Genomic DNA, 19,221 nt, shown 5'->3' with positions numbered 1-19,221 from the left:
TTGTGGGAAATGAACAGCATGGCTATTTAGCTATGTTGAAGGTAGAGGAGGTGCTTGCGAGCTTCCTCTCTCCATCAACGGCAGGTAATTAGGGGGGCCGGCTTTGCCATCCAAGCTACCGTGTAAGGCCACCATGGCATTGGTGGGCAAGGCCAATGCGGTAGTAGTCTTGCCTGTGGGTCACTGCAGACAATGACAGCACTAGTGCGAGAGAGACCCAGAAGGCGAGTATGGCAGCCCGCCAACCACCGCAGACAGCCAGGGGAACCGGGCGGACACAGTCACGGCCTGCTACTAGGCCTGATCTGAGAATGGTCATAAAGGCCAAGCAGGCAAAGAAGAGCGGTCCTGAGGGCCGTGGAGGGATGTATCAAGGGACATGAGGTTGTTAGGGCAGTTAGCCCCTAGTGCTACTGTAGGGCCTCCCCTAACCAAGACTGTCCCAAGTTTTCAGTCTTCTCTGGTCATCGAGCTGTCACAGGGCAACGAAAATCTGATGCTTTCCCTTCAATAGAATGTGGAATAGTTAACGTTACTAAAAGACCATCTGGCAGCATGGAAACTACTGCCAAATGTGTCTCCATGGGTTTGGTCTACCGTAGAAAAGGGTTACCAGGTCCAGTGTAGAGCTCGACCCCCCCCGGTTCAGAGGTGTGCTCACCATAGTAGTCAGCACAGACCAGAGCCCGACACTGGAAGTAAGATCCCTCTTGGACAAATGGGCCATAGAACATGTACCCCGTTCTCTGAGGGTGGGAGGTTTTTACAGCCATTATTTCCTGGTCTGCAAAAAATTGGAGTATGTGGCCAATTTTATATCTGCGTAATTTGAACTGTACTCTTCGGACATACAGGTTCAAGATACTGACACCCAAACTTATCGTTCCACAGATTCAGTTTGAGGACTGGTTTGTGATGATAGATCTAAAAGGTGCACATTTCCACATAGGAATATCACTAGCTTTATCCCCTTGCACCTTCACAAAGTGCATGGATTTCACTCTGGCTCCATTGTGACTCCATGGCATCCGTGTACTAAACTACCTGGATGACTGGTTAATTCTAGCACGATCCAGGGAACTGGCAGTTCAACATCGAGATGTTGTTTTCGCCCACATGAAGAGCTTGGGGCTCAGGTTGAACCTCAGAAAAGTATGCTTTCTCCAGTGCAGTGGACAACTTTTCTAGAGGTTATAAGGATTTTACTACGATGAGGGCATTTCTATCCCGAACATGCGTAGGGTCAATCCTATCAACACTGAGCAAGATAAAGATGGATCGTGGGAGACTATTGGCACTTATGGGCCTATTGCCCAGGAGACCGTTCAGTGGCGGCTGAGAAGTTGGGGTTTTCTTCCAAGGACGAAACCACTGAGAATAATCAGTGTCACGCGGGAATGCCTACGTGGTCGAGAATTTGACTGTCCCCAGTTTCTAGCCTTGGGTAACACTCTAGTGGTGTCTCCTTAGCACAAGATGGTAATGACAGACACCTCCTTCATGGGCTGGAGCATGGTCTTAGACAGCGGTCCAGCTCATGGCCTCTGGTGCGGCCCTCATCTGGAACGGCATATAAATTGCCTATAAATGTGGGCCATATTTCTAGCACTGAAATTCCTTCTTCCTCAACTGAGAGGTCACCATGCATTAACAGACAACACACCAGTGGTCTCATATATTGATCACCACTGAGGATTATGTCAATGCCCCCTGTTCAGACAGGCACAACTAATTCTTCTCTGAGCAGAAGGAAAGTTTGTCAGTGAGTGCAATGTGCATTCTGGGAATATGGGGGCAGACATCCTGTTGAGGCAGGGGCTGAGGCCCAGGAATTGGTGGCTCCATCGACAAGTGGTGCAGTCCATATGGCGAGGTTTGGCCAAGCGGGACTGCATGTGTTTGCCTCGGAGGAGACAACACACGGCCCGCTATGGTTCGCCCTCACTCCTCCCACACAATTAGGGCTGGACGCCATGGTGCACATGTGGCCGAGGTCACAGCTGTATGTGCTGCTGCAGGGTGGTCTACGCCACACACATTCATTCGATATTACAGCCTGGATATGCATTTCACCTCTTACTCGAGTGTCTTGCAGTGACCCTCGGGCTTGGGTCTTTTTGAACAGGCTGTACCCTCGGTATGACGGAGTATTCTTGTTCCCATAGTGTTATGCTAATCGCAACGTCGAAGTTCCCTTTGAAAGGGAACGTCTGGGTTATGTATGCAACCCTTTTCCCTGAGAAGGGAACAAGACATTGCGAAGCTTTGTCATACCAAGGCAGGCCTGTGAATTGCCTCTTTGCTTCAGATAATGGAGGCTGATGGTGCGGTTCACAGGTGCCCTATTTATATCACGCGACGTGCTTAACTTCCTGATCATGACAGGCCTATAAACATGCGTAACCCAGATGTATCTAACAGCTCATTCACAGAGACTTAATGCAGATTCTGGTGAAGTTTTCTGTAAGAAGATATGTATTTATCATTTATGGAAGGAACACGGGAGGAAGCTTCAAAAGGGAAGAGTTTTGCAGTTTCTCATGGCAAGCTGCTTTTTTCCGTCTTATTAACTTGGAGAACATTAAATGTAACTATGAACAGTAAGTCCACATCATCACACCAGTCTGTCACTGATTACTTTTATAATAGCACCACATCATGTGTTTTATTCCTGTTCATGTAAATGTACCTGATGATGGTGTTGTTGTTTCAGGGACAGTTGTGGAACAGTACTCTGTTAGAGAGATTATATTAATAAATAAACATTATTAGGCTTTTTTGTTATTTATATATGAATACGTGCTGTACATTATCTTGAAGAGATGATTCTACATGCGTATACTTGGGATATTTTTTAAAAAACTTTTTTCTCACCATTATAATCATAACAGCAGCTTCTGTTGTCCTGACAGTCGCTGGTGCAGGAACACACACTGAGATTGTTACCACAGTTATACCTGCAGGATGGGGAATCTGTTCAAGGAACAAAGCATGTTTAAAACCAATAATTTACAAGCCATGACATTTGTTGCCCAAATGTAATCGTAAGAAACCAGGAGATGATTTGTGTCTGACATTTGCTTCTATAGTTTTGTACTGGAGCTTTGAGGATCTGAAAAATACCGTGAAGATATGTAGCCGTTAGTGGAGTGAAACTGAATGTGAAGAAAAGAAGTTGGAAAGTTAACAGGTTTATTATAAAAAGTTTTTTTTCCTGAATGTTCCGAACACTGCGTCACAAGTACACAAGACTTTGCTAGATGTTGTGAAAAGGTTTTTCTACATCAAAGAAAGAATTCTGAGATCATCCACTTGAGTTGTCTTCTGTGGTCTTCCAGGCCTTTTCATGTTACTGAGCCCACCAGAGAATTCCTTCTTTTTAAGAATGTACCAAATTGTTCATTTGGCCGCTAACCCTCTGATAGGTCTGTTTTGTTTTTTTCAGCCTAATGATGGCCTCCTTCACTTGTACTGACACCTCTATGGACTGGATATTGAGAGTTCCCATGAACAGCTACCAAATGCAAATTCAGCACTTGAAATCAACTCCAGAGCTTTTACCTCCTTAATTTGTCATGAAATAATGAGGAAACAGCCCACACCTGACCATGAAACTGCCTTTCAGTCCATTGTCCAATAACGTTTGTGCCAATGGAAAATGGCTGTAATTCCTGATTTTTCAGATATGCTTTCCAAGGACAATTCAAAGTCTTTAGAAAGTCTTCCAATTCAAAGTCTTACACTTCCACCACTCTATTTAACCATTGGTGTATGCAAGCTGGCCAGAGGAATCAGGATACGGCCATGTTTGGACAACTGGCTCAAGATAAAGTCCCACTATGCCTAAATTTTTTCACTGAACTGTCCATAAACAAAATGAATGGAGTTGAAATGAGATTAAATAACATTTACCTATGAAAGTCCATTCTGCTCGAAAACCTTGTCCAGTCACACTGCCGTCAGTAGAGAAAACGACGGTCATGTATCTGCTGCTGGAGTTGAAGGTAGCTCTCTGATTTCCAGTCACAGAACCCAAACGTGAATGCTGAGCATTCAGGCCGTCGTACACGCGGATAAAGTCACAGCATGACTCCAAACTAAAGAAAGTGTAATGAAACTAGCCTTACAGACTAACCACAAACAAATATTCTTAAATGATAAAGATCTAAACAAAGTCAGGTTTGATTTATCATGAGTGAGAAACACGAAGGTGATTTCTTACTTGACGGACGTGAAGTTTAACGACACCACCTGCAGTTCTCCAGCCAGCAGGCTCCATGTGCAGTTTGCGTAATTGGGATAATTATTGGGATAACTGGGACTGAAAAATTCCCCTCGTGACTGAGTCAGAGTTCCACCACATGGAGCTCCACCTGAAAAACACCACAGTTCTCAGTGAATCACAGTATCAGTATTATAAACAGTAAAAGTGTGATCATTTGGTTTGAGAAAATATCATAATAATGTATTTTAAAAATCAGCATGTTACTGAAAAGTTACTCCTCAGTCGGGGAAACAGTTCTGTTCATCATTTTACACAATTTCTTTTTCCCTCTTCTGAACAAAATGATGATTGCCTTTGCTGTGACCTGTTTTCTGTGATGGTTTTTGAAATGTATTTATCCTGAATCAGAACCCTGAGAAGACAGTTCTCCTTATGCTACCTTCTTCAACAGGCTATTGAAGTGGCGTTGCTGTTACCACCCCGAAGTTGATTATTTTCCTTTTAACAGCATGTTCGGTAGTGTTCCCTTTCAATGGGAACTCCACATTGCATTTAGCATAACACTATGGGGAGCATCCTTGCACGCAACCGGCATCTGAAGCTTGTGTAAAATCATTCCTATTTAAAGGCCTGCCGTGATCAGGTGACGTGGCAATTAAGCGCGTAGCGTTATATAAATATGTCACCTGTGAACCGCGCCATCAGTCTTTATTATCTTCAGCGAAAGACTGCATGTCAGTTGTTTGTGTAAAGAAACAAAAGGACACTCCATTTCCTCTCTATCTTTTCTCAGAATCTCAGAACTTTTCTATCCCTTTAATAAAACAGAAGAAAAAAAAAATGAGCGGGAGAGAAAAATGAGTGAGAGAATTCAGGAAGTGTGTTACGGCTTGCTCCCTTTTCATCACGGGGAATAGTGCACACTTTCTGGGTGAAGTGTCTAGGAGGTAGCATGCAATGGCAGTCTCGAGAGGCTGTGCATGTTAATCGCTACATTAAGCAGCTCTGCTTGCGAATCGCACTCTTCTCGGAAGCCGAAGCGAGTTGGGTTTCAGAGCCTCGCGGATCTGGGCCAGTCGCTGCCGAGGAAGTAAGCTGTCTCAGGTTCGGGGGATCTCTTCAGGATCCGGAAGAGGAGCTGGACATGAGCACTGCTCTATCTCTTGCTCTGTCTTCTGGGTTCGGCTCTCCGCTGGATTTTGGAACTCGCATAGCGACTCCTCCTTCCACTATGGAAAGCCAAAAGGAGGAAAAAACACACACACACAAATAATAGTAATAATTCCTCTCTGACTCCGAGGAGCTAGAAGGATGTGCTAAAAACTGAGAGCAGTGTATAAAGAGCTGCTTGAAGTGATTACTAAGGCTGGATGAGCCTTTTTTCTCTCCAGTGAAAGTAAATCCCTCACACTGCAGAAATTCCCCTTTCTTCCAGAAGTGCATGACAAAATATCAGGCTTCTGGGGGAAAACCATGCATAAGCCGTATTTATAACCCCACGATGTTGGATTATTCGGCCATTGTGGGAAATGAACAGCATGGCTATTTAGCTATGTTGAAGGTAGAGGAGGTGCTTGCGAGCTTCCTCTCTCCATCAACGGCAGGTAATTAGGGGGGCCGGCTTTGCCATCCAAGCTACCGTGTAAGGCCACCATGGCATTGGTGGGCAAGGCCAATGCGGTAGTAGTCTTGCCTGTGGGTCACTGCAGACAATGACAGCACTAGTGCGAGAGAGACCCAGAAGGCGAGTATGGCAGCCCGCCAACCACCGCAGACAGCCAGGGGAACCGGGCGGACACAGTCACGGCCTGCTACTAGGCCTGATCTGAGAATGGTCATAAAGGCCAAGCAGGCAAAGAAGAGCGGTCCTGAGGGCCGTGGAGGGATGTATCAAGGGACATGAGGTTGTTAGGGCAGTTAGCCCCTAGTGCTACTGTAGGGCCTCCCCTAACCAAGACTGTCCCAAGTTTTCAGTCTTCTCTGGTCATCGAGCTGTCACAGGGCAACGAAAATCTGATGCTTTCCCTTCAATAGAATGTGGAATAGTTAACGTTACTAAAAGACCATCTGGCAGCATGGAAACTACTGCCAAATGTGTCTCCATGGGTTTGGTCTACCGTAGAAAAGGGTTACCAGGTCCAGTGTAGAGCTCGACCCCCCCCGGTTCAGAGGTGTGCTCACCATAGTAGTCAGCACAGACCAGAGCCCGACACTGGAAGTAAGATCCCTCTTGGACAAATGGGCCATAGAACATGTACCCCGTTCTCTGAGGGTGGGAGGTTTTTACAGCCATTATTTCCTGGTCTGCAAAAAATTGGAGTATGTGGCCAATTTTATATCTGCGTAATTTGAACTGTACTCTTCGGACATACAGGTTCAAGATACTGACACCCAAACTTATCGTTCCACAGATTCAGTTTGAGGACTGGTTTGTGATGATAGATCTAAAAGGTGCACATTTCCACATAGGAATATCACTAGCTTTATCCCCTTGCACCTTCACAAAGTGCATGGATTTCACTCTGGCTCCATTGTGACTCCATGGCATCCGTGTACTAAACTACCTGGATGACTGGTTAATTCTAGCACGATCCAGGGAACTGGCAGTTCAACATCGAGATGTTGTTTTCGCCCACATGAAGAGCTTGGGGCTCAGGTTGAACCTCAGAAAAGTATGCTTTCTCCAGTGCAGTGGACAACTTTTCTAGAGGTTATAAGGATTTTACTACGATGAGGGCATTTCTATCCCGAACATGCGTAGGGTCAATCCTATCAACACTGAGCAAGATAAAGATGGATCGTGGGAGACTATTGGCACTTATGGGCCTATTGCCCAGGAGACCGTTCAGTGGCGGCTGAGAAGTTGGGGTTTTCTTCCAAGGACGAAACCACTGAGAATAATCAGTGTCACGCGGGAATGCCTACGTGGTCGAGAATTTGACTGTCCCCAGTTTCTAGCCTTGGGTAACACTCTAGTGGTGTCTCCTTAGCACAAGATGGTAATGACAGACACCTCCTTCATGGGCTGGAGCATGGTCTTAGACAGCGGTCCAGCTCATGGCCTCTGGTGCGGCCCTCATCTGGAACGGCATATAAATTGCCTATAAATGTGGGCCATATTTCTAGCACTGAAATTCCTTCTTCCTCAACTGAGAGGTCACCATGCATTAACAGACAACACACCAGTGGTCTCATATATTGATCACCACTGAGGATTATGTCAATGCCCCCTGTTCAGACAGGCACAACTAATTCTTCTCTGAGCAGAAGGAAAGTTTGTCAGTGAGTGCAATGTGCATTCTGGGAATATGGGGGCAGACATCCTGTTGAGGCAGGGGCTGAGGCCCAGGAATTGGTGGCTCCATCGACAAGTGGTGCAGTCCATATGGCGAGGTTTGGCCAAGCGGGACTGCATGTGTTTGCCTCGGAGGAGACAACACACGGCCCGCTATGGTTCGCCCTCACTCCTCCCACACAATTAGGGCTGGACGCCATGGTGCACATGTGGCCGAGGTCACAGCTGTATGTGCTGCTGCAGGGTGGTCTACGCCACACACATTCATTCGATATTACAGCCTGGATATGCATTTCACCTCTTACTCGAGTGTCTTGCAGTGACCCTCGGGCTTGGGTCTTTTTGAACAGGCTGTACCCTCGGTATGACGGAGTATTCTTGTTCCCATAGTGTTATGCTAATCGCAACGTCGAAGTTCCCTTTGAAAGGGAACGTCTGGGTTATGTATGCAACCCTTTTCCCTGAGAAGGGAACAAGACATTGCGAAGCTTTGTCATACCAAGGCAGGCCTGTGAATTGCCTCTTTGCTTCAGATAATAGAGGCTGATGGTGCGGTTCACAGGTGCCCTATTTATATCACGCGACGTGCTTAACTTCCTGATCATGACAGGCCTATAAACATGCGTAACCCAGATGTATCTAACAGCTCATTCACAGAGACTTAATGCAGATTCTGGTGAAGTTTTCTGTAAGAAGATATGTATTTATCATTTATGGAAGGAACACGGGAGGAAGCTTCAAAAGGGAAGAGTTTTGCAGTTTCTCATGGCAAGCTGCTTTTTTCCGTCTTATTAACTTGGAGAACATTAAATGTAACTATGAACAGTAAGTCCACATCATCACACCAGTCTGTCACTGATTACTTTTATAATAGCACCACATCATGTGTTTTATTCCTGTTCATGTAAATGTACCTGATGATGGTGTTGTTGTTTCAGGGACAGTTGTGGAACAGTACTCTGTTAGAGAGATTATATTAATAAATAAACATTATTAGGCTTTTTTGTTATTTATATATGAATACGTGCTGTACATTATCTTGAAGAGATGATTCTACATGCGTATACTTGGGATATTTTTTAAAAAACTTTTTTCTCACCATTATAATCATAACAGCAGCTTCTGTTGTCCTGACAGTCGCTGGTGCAGGAACACACACTGAGATTGTTACCACAGTTATACCTGCAGGATGGGGAATCTGTTCAAGGAACAAAGCATGTTTAAAACCAATAATTTACAAGCCATGACATTCGTTGCACAAATGTAATCATAAGAAACCAGGAGATGATTTGTGTCTGACGTTTGCTTCTATAGTTTTGTACTGGAGCTTTGAGGATCTGAAAAATACTGTGAAGATATGTAGCCGTTAGTGGAGTGAAAGTGAATGTGAAGAAAACAAGTTGGAAAGTTAACAGGTTTATTTTCTTATAAAAAGTTTTTTTCCTGAATGTTCTGAATACTGCGTCACAAGTACACAAGACTTTGCTAGATGTTGTGAATGGGTTTTTCTACATCAAAGAAAGAATTCTGAGATCATCCACTTGAGTTGTCTTCTGTGGTCTTCCAGGCCTTTTCATGTTACTGAGCCCACCAGAGAATTCCTTCTTTTTAAGAATGTACCAAATTGTTCATTTGGCCGCTAACCTTCTGATAGGTCTGTTTTGTTTTTTTCAGCCTAATGATGGCCTCCTTCACTTGTACTGACACCTCTATGGACTGGATATTGAGAGTTCCCATGAACAGCTACCAAATGCAAATTCAGCACTTGAAATCAACTCCAGAGCTTTTACCTCCTTAATTTGTCATGAAATAATGAGGAAACAGCCCACACCTGACCATGAAACTGCCTTTCAGTCCATTGTCCAATAACATTTGTGCCAATGGAAAAAGGCAGTAATTCCTGATTTTTCAGATATGCTTTCCAAGGACAATTCAAAGTCTTTACAAAGTCCCACTATGCCTAAATTTTTTCACTGAACTGTCCATAAACAAAATGAATGGAGTTGAAATGAGATTAAATAACACTTACCTATGAAAGTCCATTCTGCTCGAAAACCTTGTCCAGTCACACTGCCGTCAGTAGAGAAAACGACAGTCATGTATCTGCTGCTGGAGTTGAAGGTAGCTCTCTGATTTCCAGTCACAGAACCCAAACGTGAATGCTGAGCAGTCAGGCCGTCGTACACGCGGATAAAGTCACAGCATGACTCCAAACTAAAGAAAGTGTAATGAAACTAGCCTTACAGACTAACCACAAACAAATATTCTTAAATGATAAAGATCTAAACAAAGTCAGGTTTGATTTATCATGATTGAGAAACACGAAGGTGATTTCTTACTTGACGAACGTGAACTTTAAGGAAACCACCTGCAGTTCTCCAGCCAGCAGGCTCCATGTGCAGTTTGCGTAATTGGGATAATTATTGGGATAACTGGGACTGAAAAATTCCCCTCGTGACTGGGTCAGAGTTCCACCACATGGAGCTCCACCTGAAAAACACCACAGTTCTCAGTGAATCACAGGATCAGTATTATAAACAGTAAAAGTGTGATCATTTGGTTTGAGAAAATATCATAATAATGTATTTTAAAAATCAGCACGTTACTGAAAAGTTACTCCTCAGTCGGGGAAACAGTTCTGTTCATCATTTTACACAATTTATTTTTCCCTCTTCTGAACAAAATGATGATTGCCTTTGCTGTGACCTGTTTTCTGTGATGGTTTTTGAAATGTATTTATCCTGAATCAGAACCCTGAGAAGACAGTTCTCCTTATGCTACCATCTTCAACAGGCTATTGAAGTGGCGTTGCTGTTACCACCCCGAAGTTGATTATTTTCCTTTTAACAACATGTTCGGTAGTGCTCCCTTTCAAAGGGAACTCCACGTTGCGCTAAGCATAACACTATGGGGAGCATCCTTGTGTAAAATCATACCTATTTAAAGGCCTGCCGTGATCAGGTGACGTGGCAATTAAGCTCGTAGCGTGATATATATATATATATATATATATATATATATATATATATATATATATATATATATATGGCACCTGTTAACCACGCTGTTAGCCTTATTATCTTCAGCTAGACTGCATGTCGTTGTATGTATAAAGAAACAAAAACATGCTTCATTTCCTCTCTATCTTTTCTCAAAATCTCTGGACTTTTCTATCCCTTTAAAAAAAGAGAAGAAAAAAGGAATGAGCGAAAGAGAAAAATATGAGTGAGAGAATTCAGGAAGTGTGTTACTCCTTGCTCCCGTTTCATCATGGGGAGTAGTGCACACTTTGTGTGAAGTGCCTAGTGTGGAGCATGCGACGGCAGCTCTTGTGAGGTCTGATTGTGCATTGTAACGCTTACATTAGTCAGCTCCACTCGCGACTCGCTCTCTTCTTGGAGGCCGAAGTGATTTGGGTTTCAGAGCCTCGGGGATCTGGGACGGCCGCTACCAAGGCAGTTATCCGTCTCAGTTCCGGGGGATCTCATATGGATCCAGAAGAAGAGCCGGAGATGAGCACTGCTCTATCTCTTGCTCTGTCTTCCAGGTCCCACTCTCCGCTGGATTTTGGATATCGCATAGCGACTCCTCCTTCCGCTATGGAAAGCCAAAAAAAAAAAACCCCAAAAAAACACACACACAAAAATAATAGTAATAATTCCTCTCTGACTCCCAAGAAGCCAAAAGGGTGCACTAAAAACTGAGAGCAGCATATAAAGAGCTGCTTGAAGTGATTACTAAGGCTGGATGAGCGTTTTTCTCCCCAGTGAAAGTAAATGCCTCACACTGCACAAAACTCCCCCTTTTTCCAGAAGTGCATGACAAAATATCAGGCTTCTTGGGGGAAAACCATGCATAAGCCGTATTTATAACCCCACGATGTCGGATTATTCGGCCATTTGTCATCCAAGCCACCGTGTAAGGCCACCATGGCATTGGTGGGCAAGGCCTATGCAGTAGTAGTCTTGGTTGTGGGTCACTGCAGACAATGACAGTGTTGCAGGCCTACCAAGTAGACCTGTTGAGTGAGCTCGACATACGGTGGCATTCAGCAAGTTCCTTCCCTGTTATTTCGAGTTCACCCGGGCATCCACGAGTGGACCCCGGGCCAGCACTACTGCGAGGGAGACACAGAAGGCGAGTATGGCACCCTGCCAACCCCCGCAGACAGCCAGGGGAACCGGGCAGCCACAGTCGTGGCCTGCTACTAGGCCTGATCTGAGAATGGTCATAAAAGCCAAGCAGACAAAGAAGAGCGGTCCTGAGGGGCCGTGGTTGGACAAATCAGGGGACATGAGGTTGTTAGGGCAGTTAGCCCCCAGTGATACTGTAGGGCCTCCCCTAACCAAGGCTGTCCCAAGTTTTCAGTGTTCTCTGGTCAGCGAGCTGTCACAGGGCAACAAAAATCTGATGCTTTCCCTCCAATAGAATGTGGAATAGTTAACATCACTCAAAGACCGTCTGGCAGCGTGGAAACTACTGCCAAATGTGTCTCTATGGATTCTGACTACCGTAGAAAAGTGTTACCGGGTCCAGTTTAGAGCTCGACCCCCCCGCTTCAGAGGTGTGCTCACCACAGTAGTTAGCACAGACCAGAGCCCGACATTAGTGCAGGAAGTAAGATGCCTCTTGGACAAAGGGGCCATAGAACATGTACCCCTTTCCCTGAGAGAGGGAGGTTTTTACAGCCATTATTTCCTGGTCCTCAAAAAATAGAGGAGTATGTGGCCAATTTTAGTTCAAAATTATCGTTCCACAGATTCAGTTTGAGGACTGGTTTTCCACTGGTTTCTGGTTTATAGATCTAAAAGGTGCATATTTCCACATAGACAAGACTGGGTTCTTCCCTTCGGGCTAGCTTTATCCCCTTGCACCTTCACAAAGTGCATGGATGTCATTCTGTCTCCATTGTGACTCCAGGGCATCCCTGTACTAAACTACCTGGATGACTGGTTAATTCTAGCACAATTCAGGAAACTGGCTGTTCAACATCGGGATGTTGTTCTCGTCCACATGAAGAGCTTGGGGCTCAGGTTGAACCTCAGAAAAGTATGCTTTCTCCAGTGCAGTTGCCAACTTTTCTAGGGGTTATAAGGATTCTACTATGATGAGGGCGTTTCTATCCCCAACATGCGTAGCCTCAATCCTATCAACATTGAGCAAGATAAAGCTGGATCTTGGCATCCCCTCCAGTCTCTATAGGAGACTACTGGAGCTTATGGCAGCAACAGCCAACGTCAATTGAGAGGTCACCATGTGTTTACCGAGAACACAGCGGTGGTCTCATATATTGACCACCAGGGAGGATTATGTCTGTGCCTGATCTGTCCATAAACAAAATGTATAGAATTGTAATGAGATTAAATAACATTTACCTATGAAAGTCCATTCTGCCCGAAAGCCTTGTTGAGTCATGCTGCGGTCAGTGGAGAAAACGACGGTCATGTATCTGCTGCTGGAGTTGAATGACTTCGTCTGATTTGCAGTCACAGCACCCAATTGTGGATCCTCATTAGTCGGACCATCATACACATGTACTGAGTCCCAGGTTGACTCCAAACTGAAGAAAGAAATGTAAACAATGCAATATATTGTTCATTACAGTAAACTGGCTAAACTCAAACTAGCATTTTAGTAAACAGGAGAACCACACTTGCATATGAACTTGTGTAATTAAACTGCAAATGAAAATGAAAGAAAATAACTTACTCAACAAATGTGAAGGTTAATGAAACCACCTGCTGCTCAGGACCCTGCAGCCTCCATGTGCACTTAGCATTATTGGGATAATTATGCGGGAAGTTGGGGCTGAAGAATTCTCCTTGTGATTGTGTCAGATTTCCACCACATGGAGCTTCATCTGAAAAATATCACACTTCTCTATATCTCATTTTATATTCACTGTAAATGCACCATAACACTGCACAAATTAATTATTTAATTATTTGGTTATGGAACTTATGGCACTACACTCTAAAAAATACTGGATTATTTTTTCTACCCAAATGCTAGGTTGAACATCATTTAATTAGGTTGCATCATTTAATTGGGTTATTTTCTCAATCTTGGGTAGTTTTTGGGTAGTTCCCTTTCAAAGTGGGAAGCGCCCTCGCACGTGACTGGTATCTGAAGCTTGTGTAACATCATGCCTATTTATAGGCCTGCCGTGATCAGGTGATGTGGCAATTAAGCACGTCGTGTGATATAAAAACAGCACCTGTGAACTGTGCTGTCAGACTCTATTATCTTCAGCAAGACTGCATGTCAGTCATACGTGTAATGCTCACAAAAAGACATTTCCTCTCTCTCTTTCATTTCCTCTCTATCTTTTAAACAAAAAAAAGAAAGACAAAAAGAAAAATTTCTTTACTTTTCTATCCCTTTAAAAAAATGAGAGAGAATTCAGGAAGTGTGTTACGCCTTGCTCCCGTTTCATCATGGGGGGACGGACACTTTCTGTGTGAAATGTGTACGGGTGGAGCACACTAGGAGAGGTCTGACTGTGCGCATTGTGAAAGCCTTACAATCAGGCAGCTCTGCTCGCGACTCACTCTTCTAAGCTGAAGGGAGCTGGGTTTCAGAGCCTCGCAGATCTGAGCTGGCCACTGCTTCAGCAGTCAGCTGGCTCAGGTCCTGGGGATCTTGTATGGATCTCGAAGTGGAGCCAGAGATGAGCGCTGCTCTATCTCTTGCTCGGTCTTCTGGGTTCGGCTCTCCGCTGGATTTTGTAACTCGCGTAGCGACTCCTCCTTCCGCTATGGAAAGCCAAAAAAAAAATACAAATAAAAATTGTCTCCGACTCCGAGGAGCCAGAAGAGTGTGCTCAAAACTGAGAGCAGCTCTCAAGCATATAAAGAGCTGCTTGAAATAATGATTAAGGCTGGGTGAGCTTTTTTCTCCCCAGTGAAAATAAATCTCCCTCACACTGCAGAAGACTCCCCTTTTTTCCAGAAGTGCATGACAAAATATCACCCTTCTGGGGGAAAACCATGCATAAGCCGTATATAATAAACCCACAATGTCAGATTATTCGGCCATTGTGTGGATTGAACACCTCGGCTAGTTAGCTATGCTGAAGGTGGAGGAGGTGCTTGCGAGCTTCCTCTCTCCATTGATGGCAGGTAATTTAGGGGGGACGGCTTTGCCATGCAAGTCATGTAAGGCCACCACAGTGTTGGTGGGCAAGGCCTTTGTGGTAGTGGGTCTTGCTTGTGGGTCACTGCAGACAATGGCAGTGTTGCAGGCCTACAAAGCAGACCTGCTGAGTGAGTTCGACATACGGCGACATTCAGCTAGTTCCTTCCATGTTGTGTAACAGTTCACCAGCGCTAGTGTGAGGGGGGCACAGAAGTTGAGTGTGGCAGACCGCCTTCCCCCGCAGACAGCCAGGGTAACCGGGCGGCCACAGTCGCAGCCTGCCACTAGGCCTGATCTGAGAATTGTCTGCAAAAAAGATGGGCATATGCGGACAGTTTTAGATCTGTGTCATCTGACACATCTGAACTGTACTCTTTGGACAAACAGGTTCAAGATGCTGACGCCCAAACTTATCGTTCCACAGATTCAGTTTGAGAACTGGTTTGTGACGATAGATCTAAAAGATGCATACCAATATTGGCTTCTTCCCTTCGGGCTAGCTTTATTCCCTTGCACCTTCACAAAGTGTATGGATGTCATTCTGGCTCCATTGTGTCTTCAGGGCATCCGTGTACTAAACTACCTGGGATGTTGTTCTCACCCACATGAAAAGATTGGGGCTCAGGTTGAACCTCAGAAAAGTATGCTTTCTCCAGTGCAGAGGACAATTTTTCTAGAGGTTATAAGGATTCTACTACGATGAGGGCGTTCCTATCCCCAACATGTGTAAGTTCAATCCTATCAACATTGAGCAAGATAAAGCTGGATGTCGGCATCCCCTCCAGTCTCTACGAGAGACTTTTGGGGCTTATGGCAGCAGCCAATGTCATACCATTGGGCCTATTGCCAAGGAGACCATTTCAGTGGACCATTTCATTTAAGTTGGGGATTTCACCCGAGAACAACACCTCTGAGAGTAATCAGAGTCACAGGTGTTGTGAATAAGAATTTGGAGGTGTCCCCGCTTTTTAGCCTTGGGTCACACTCTAGGAGTGTCTCCTTATTGCAAGATGGTAATGACAGACACCTCCCACAATGGCTGCAGCGCAGTCATAGACGGCTGTCCAGCTCACGGTCTCTGGAGCCGCCCTCATATAAATCACCTAGAAATGCACACCATGTATCTAGCACTTTAATTCTTTCTTCCTCAATTCACCATGTGTTAGTTGTGACAGACAACACAGCGGTGGTCTCACATATCGACCACAACGAAGGATTATGTTCGCGCCCCCTGTTCAGCCAGGCACAACAAATTCTTCTCTGGGCAGAAAGGAAAGTTTTTCTCAGTGAGTGTAATGTACATTCTGGGCAACTGGAATGTGGGGGCAGACATCCTCTAGAGGCAGAGGTTGAGGCCCAAGAATTGGTGGCTCCATCCACAAGTGGTGGAGTCCATATGGCAGAGGTTTGGCCAAGCGGAAGTAGATGTGTTCGCCTCAGAGGATACAACACACTGCCCACTGTGGTTTGCCCTCACTCCTCCCACACCATTGCGGCTGGATGCCATGGTGGACATATGGCCAAGGTCACATGTGTACGTTTTCCTGTGATCACTCTGCTCCCACAAGTTCTAGCGAGAGTTCGCAATAACTGTCTACATCTGCTGCTAGTAGCACCTTATTGGCCAGCTCGAATATGGTTCTCAAAGATAATATTCCATCTGCAGAGATCTACTCTCTCAAGCCAGAGGGCTGATTTATCACCCTCAGCTGGAATTATAGAAACTGTGGATCTGGCCCCTGAGGGGCACCAGCTCATAGATTCTGGTCATGCAACTGAGATTGTAGAGACCATGTTGAACGCTAGAGCACCATCCACGAGGAAATTGTATGCGCTCACGTGGCGACTTTTTGTCACATGGTGTGAGGAACATCAGCGAGACCCAGTGAACTGCGCAATAGATACAATCCTGGAGTTCTTACAAGGACATTTCTCATCAGGTTTGGCTCCTTCTACATCAGGGTCTATGTGGCTGCCATTTTGGCCAGCCACGCCCCTATTAGTGGAGCCTCTGTGGGGCAACATTCTCTAACTTCGAGGTTTATGTGTTTGGTGTCAGGCGGCTGAGGCCCATCTGCAGACCAAGCATACCTTCCTGGGACCTTTCTGTGGTCCTGGAAGGTCTGTCAGGTGCCCCATTTGAGCCCTTAGAGTCAGCCTCAGAGAAGCTTCTGACTCTAAAGGTAGCTCTTCTGCTGGCCCTGACATCTCTCATGCGAGTAGATCTACAAGCTCTCTCTGTTGCCCTTTTCTGCCTTGACTTTGCTCCTGCATAAATCAAGGCCTTCCTATATCCTAGGCCAGATTATATTCCTGAAGTGCCTATGTCTGCTGCCCAGCCTGTAGTGTTGCAGGCTTTCTCCTCTCCTCCGTTCCTCACACCTGAACAAGAGAAATTGCACCTACTGTGTCCAGTAAGGGCTCTCTGTACTTATGTCCACTGCTCCGGCCAGTGGCGTAAGTCGGAGCAGCTGCTGGTCTGCTTGGCGGCGACAGTAGAGGTGATGCTGTGTCGAAGCAGCGCATCTCTAATTGGATAGTCGAAGCAATCTCTATTGCTTATGAGGAACACGGTCTCGCTACACCTCTAGGCATAAGGGCTCATTCCACTAGGGGGCTCACCTCCTCAAAGGCTTTGTCCAAAGGGTTACCCTTACAGGATGTGTGTGCTGCAGCGGGGTGGTCTACACCACACACATTCATTCGATATTACTGCCTGGATATACATTCCACCCCGGGCTTGAGTGTATTGCAGTGACCCTCGGGCTCGGATCTTTTTATGCAGGCCATTCCCTCAGTATGATGGAGTGAGTATTCTCGTTCCTACAGTGTGGAGCTCATGCAATGTTGAGTTCCCTTTGAAAGGGAACATCTGGGTTACGCATGTAACCCTGTTCACTGAGAAGGGAATGAGCCATTGTGTAGCTTTGTCATGCTGGGCCATGTTTCTGAATTGCACCTTCGCTTCAAATAATACGCAGTGACGGTGCAGGTCACAGCTGCTGTTTTTATATCACACGACACGCTTAATTGCCATGTCACCTGATCACAGCAGGCCCATAAATAGGCATGATGTTACACAAGCTTCAGATACCGGTTACACCGAAGGGCGCTTCCCACAGCGTGGAGCTCACACAACATCTCGTTCCCTTTTCAGGGAACAGGGTTACATGCATAAACCAGGCACTGTCATGTGTAATCCAACCATTGGGTTATTGGCTGGGTCATTTTCATTGACAGTTTAGTCAGTGAAACCCTCCCCCACCCCACCGCATCAGCCCAACTCCTTGTGTCAAATTAACTCAGTGTGGACTGTTTGAATCATAGTTGCTAAGTCCGCTTATAATACCCGACTTTGGGCTTCTTTTTTGTGAAGTTGCTTTAAAAAATTAGGTTGCGGTTTTTTGGGCTTATTTAAAAAAAATAAGTTTGTTTGCTTGTTAGAAAAATCGCAACTTCGTTTCTTTACATTTATGGTCACCATTTTCTCCAGTACATTGATTGACACTGTCTGCTCACAGCTAATAGCCCATCAGTGCAATAATATAATTGTTTTGTAATTGTAGCAATACTGACAGTGAAAGGGTTTTTTCCACAAATAAACCATGTAAATCTAAACTGCGGAACAGAATGGGCCAGAAGACTGGCGAGAGTTGGCAACTGTGGTTTGAATTTGCCTCAGGTGGAGGTAGTGGTTTTCGAGGTGAGGAAACCAAATGAACACAGGTATGTTAGCCTTCATCACTAGTTAGCATTAATGCTGCTGAAAATACCTGGCCGAGTTTGTGATATTTATGCAGGGAGCTCTCGAAAATTTATTCATTGTAAAACAGTAACTCAGCGAGTGATAATTAACTTTACCTATCACGACGGCTTCAAAAGTGAATATCATGTACTGCTTCCTCAGTGTTGGTGTTACACTACTAGTGTCATGTCTCTGGGTCTGTATCTTGTCTCCGAGTTAGGGTTAACTAGCTGGATGCTGTCACCAGTAGGGATGAGTGATGCTAACCAAGATGATCACCTGAGTTAAAACTTTACTTTAGCATACAGCTTGCGGTGATGTTAGATATTCCCATTACCTTTTTGAACGTTAACAATAACATAGCATTACAGCTGTTCACCATGATGTAACACAGAGAGTGGGTTAATGTTAACTACATTTAGTCAAGGCAGGTTGTAGTAATTAGCATTAGGAGGAAGGGATAGAGCCGTGTTTCTTCATGTATGATGTGATGTTAATGCCGGGTAACAGGTGCAGACAGTCAGTGGCTAATGGAAATTAGCGGCTAGCTCAGTAATCTCGAGGCCAAAAGTACTTCACAAGGTTAACATGACTAAAAGAGAGGTTGGGGGTTACAGTATGTTGTAATACTTTCCACTATCTATGTAAGGTTGGTTAAATTAATTAGGTTGTGAGAAACAATTGGCAGTGAGGTGCTAAAGGCAGGAAAATAAATATTCGAAAGTTAACTAGATTTTCCCAGTGAGTCTACAGCACCATTTCATTAGGAGAGTGGAGGGCACATTTCCAAAATGACACAATTTGGGATTCTGTAACACA

General features: G+C 45.0%; 1 protein-coding gene across 2 annotated transcripts in view; it reads right to left on the bottom strand.

The window, feature by feature from the left end:
* The window catches only part of LOC108269731 (cubilin), an 86,822-nt gene that overhangs the window by 57,263 nt on the left and 10,338 nt on the right, over positions 1–19,221 (bottom strand). For both annotated transcript variants that reach the window (XM_053682546.1, XM_053682545.1), the window contains exons 9-18: positions 13,230–13,380; positions 12,896–13,080; positions 9,860–10,010; positions 9,550–9,734; positions 8,620–8,718; positions 8,435–8,479; positions 4,223–4,373; positions 3,913–4,097; positions 2,875–2,973; positions 2,690–2,734 (exon numbers count right to left, since the gene is read on the bottom strand). In XM_053682546.1, the coding sequence (XP_053538521.1) occupies positions 2,690–2,734; positions 2,875–2,973; positions 3,913–4,097; positions 4,223–4,373; positions 8,435–8,479; positions 8,620–8,718; positions 9,550–9,734; positions 9,860–10,010; positions 12,896–13,080; positions 13,230–13,380 (1,296 nt within the window). The remainder of the gene's footprint in view (positions 1–2,689; positions 2,735–2,874; positions 2,974–3,912; positions 4,098–4,222; positions 4,374–8,434; positions 8,480–8,619; positions 8,719–9,549; positions 9,735–9,859; positions 10,011–12,895; positions 13,081–13,229; positions 13,381–19,221) is intronic.

This window comes from Ictalurus punctatus, chromosome 9, assembly GCF_001660625.3.
Source record: "Ictalurus punctatus breed USDA103 chromosome 9, Coco_2.0, whole genome shotgun sequence".
Lineage (NCBI taxonomy): Eukaryota > Metazoa > Chordata > Actinopteri > Siluriformes > Ictaluridae > Ictalurus > Ictalurus punctatus.
This window is presented reverse-complemented; position numbering and strand designations above follow the sequence as displayed.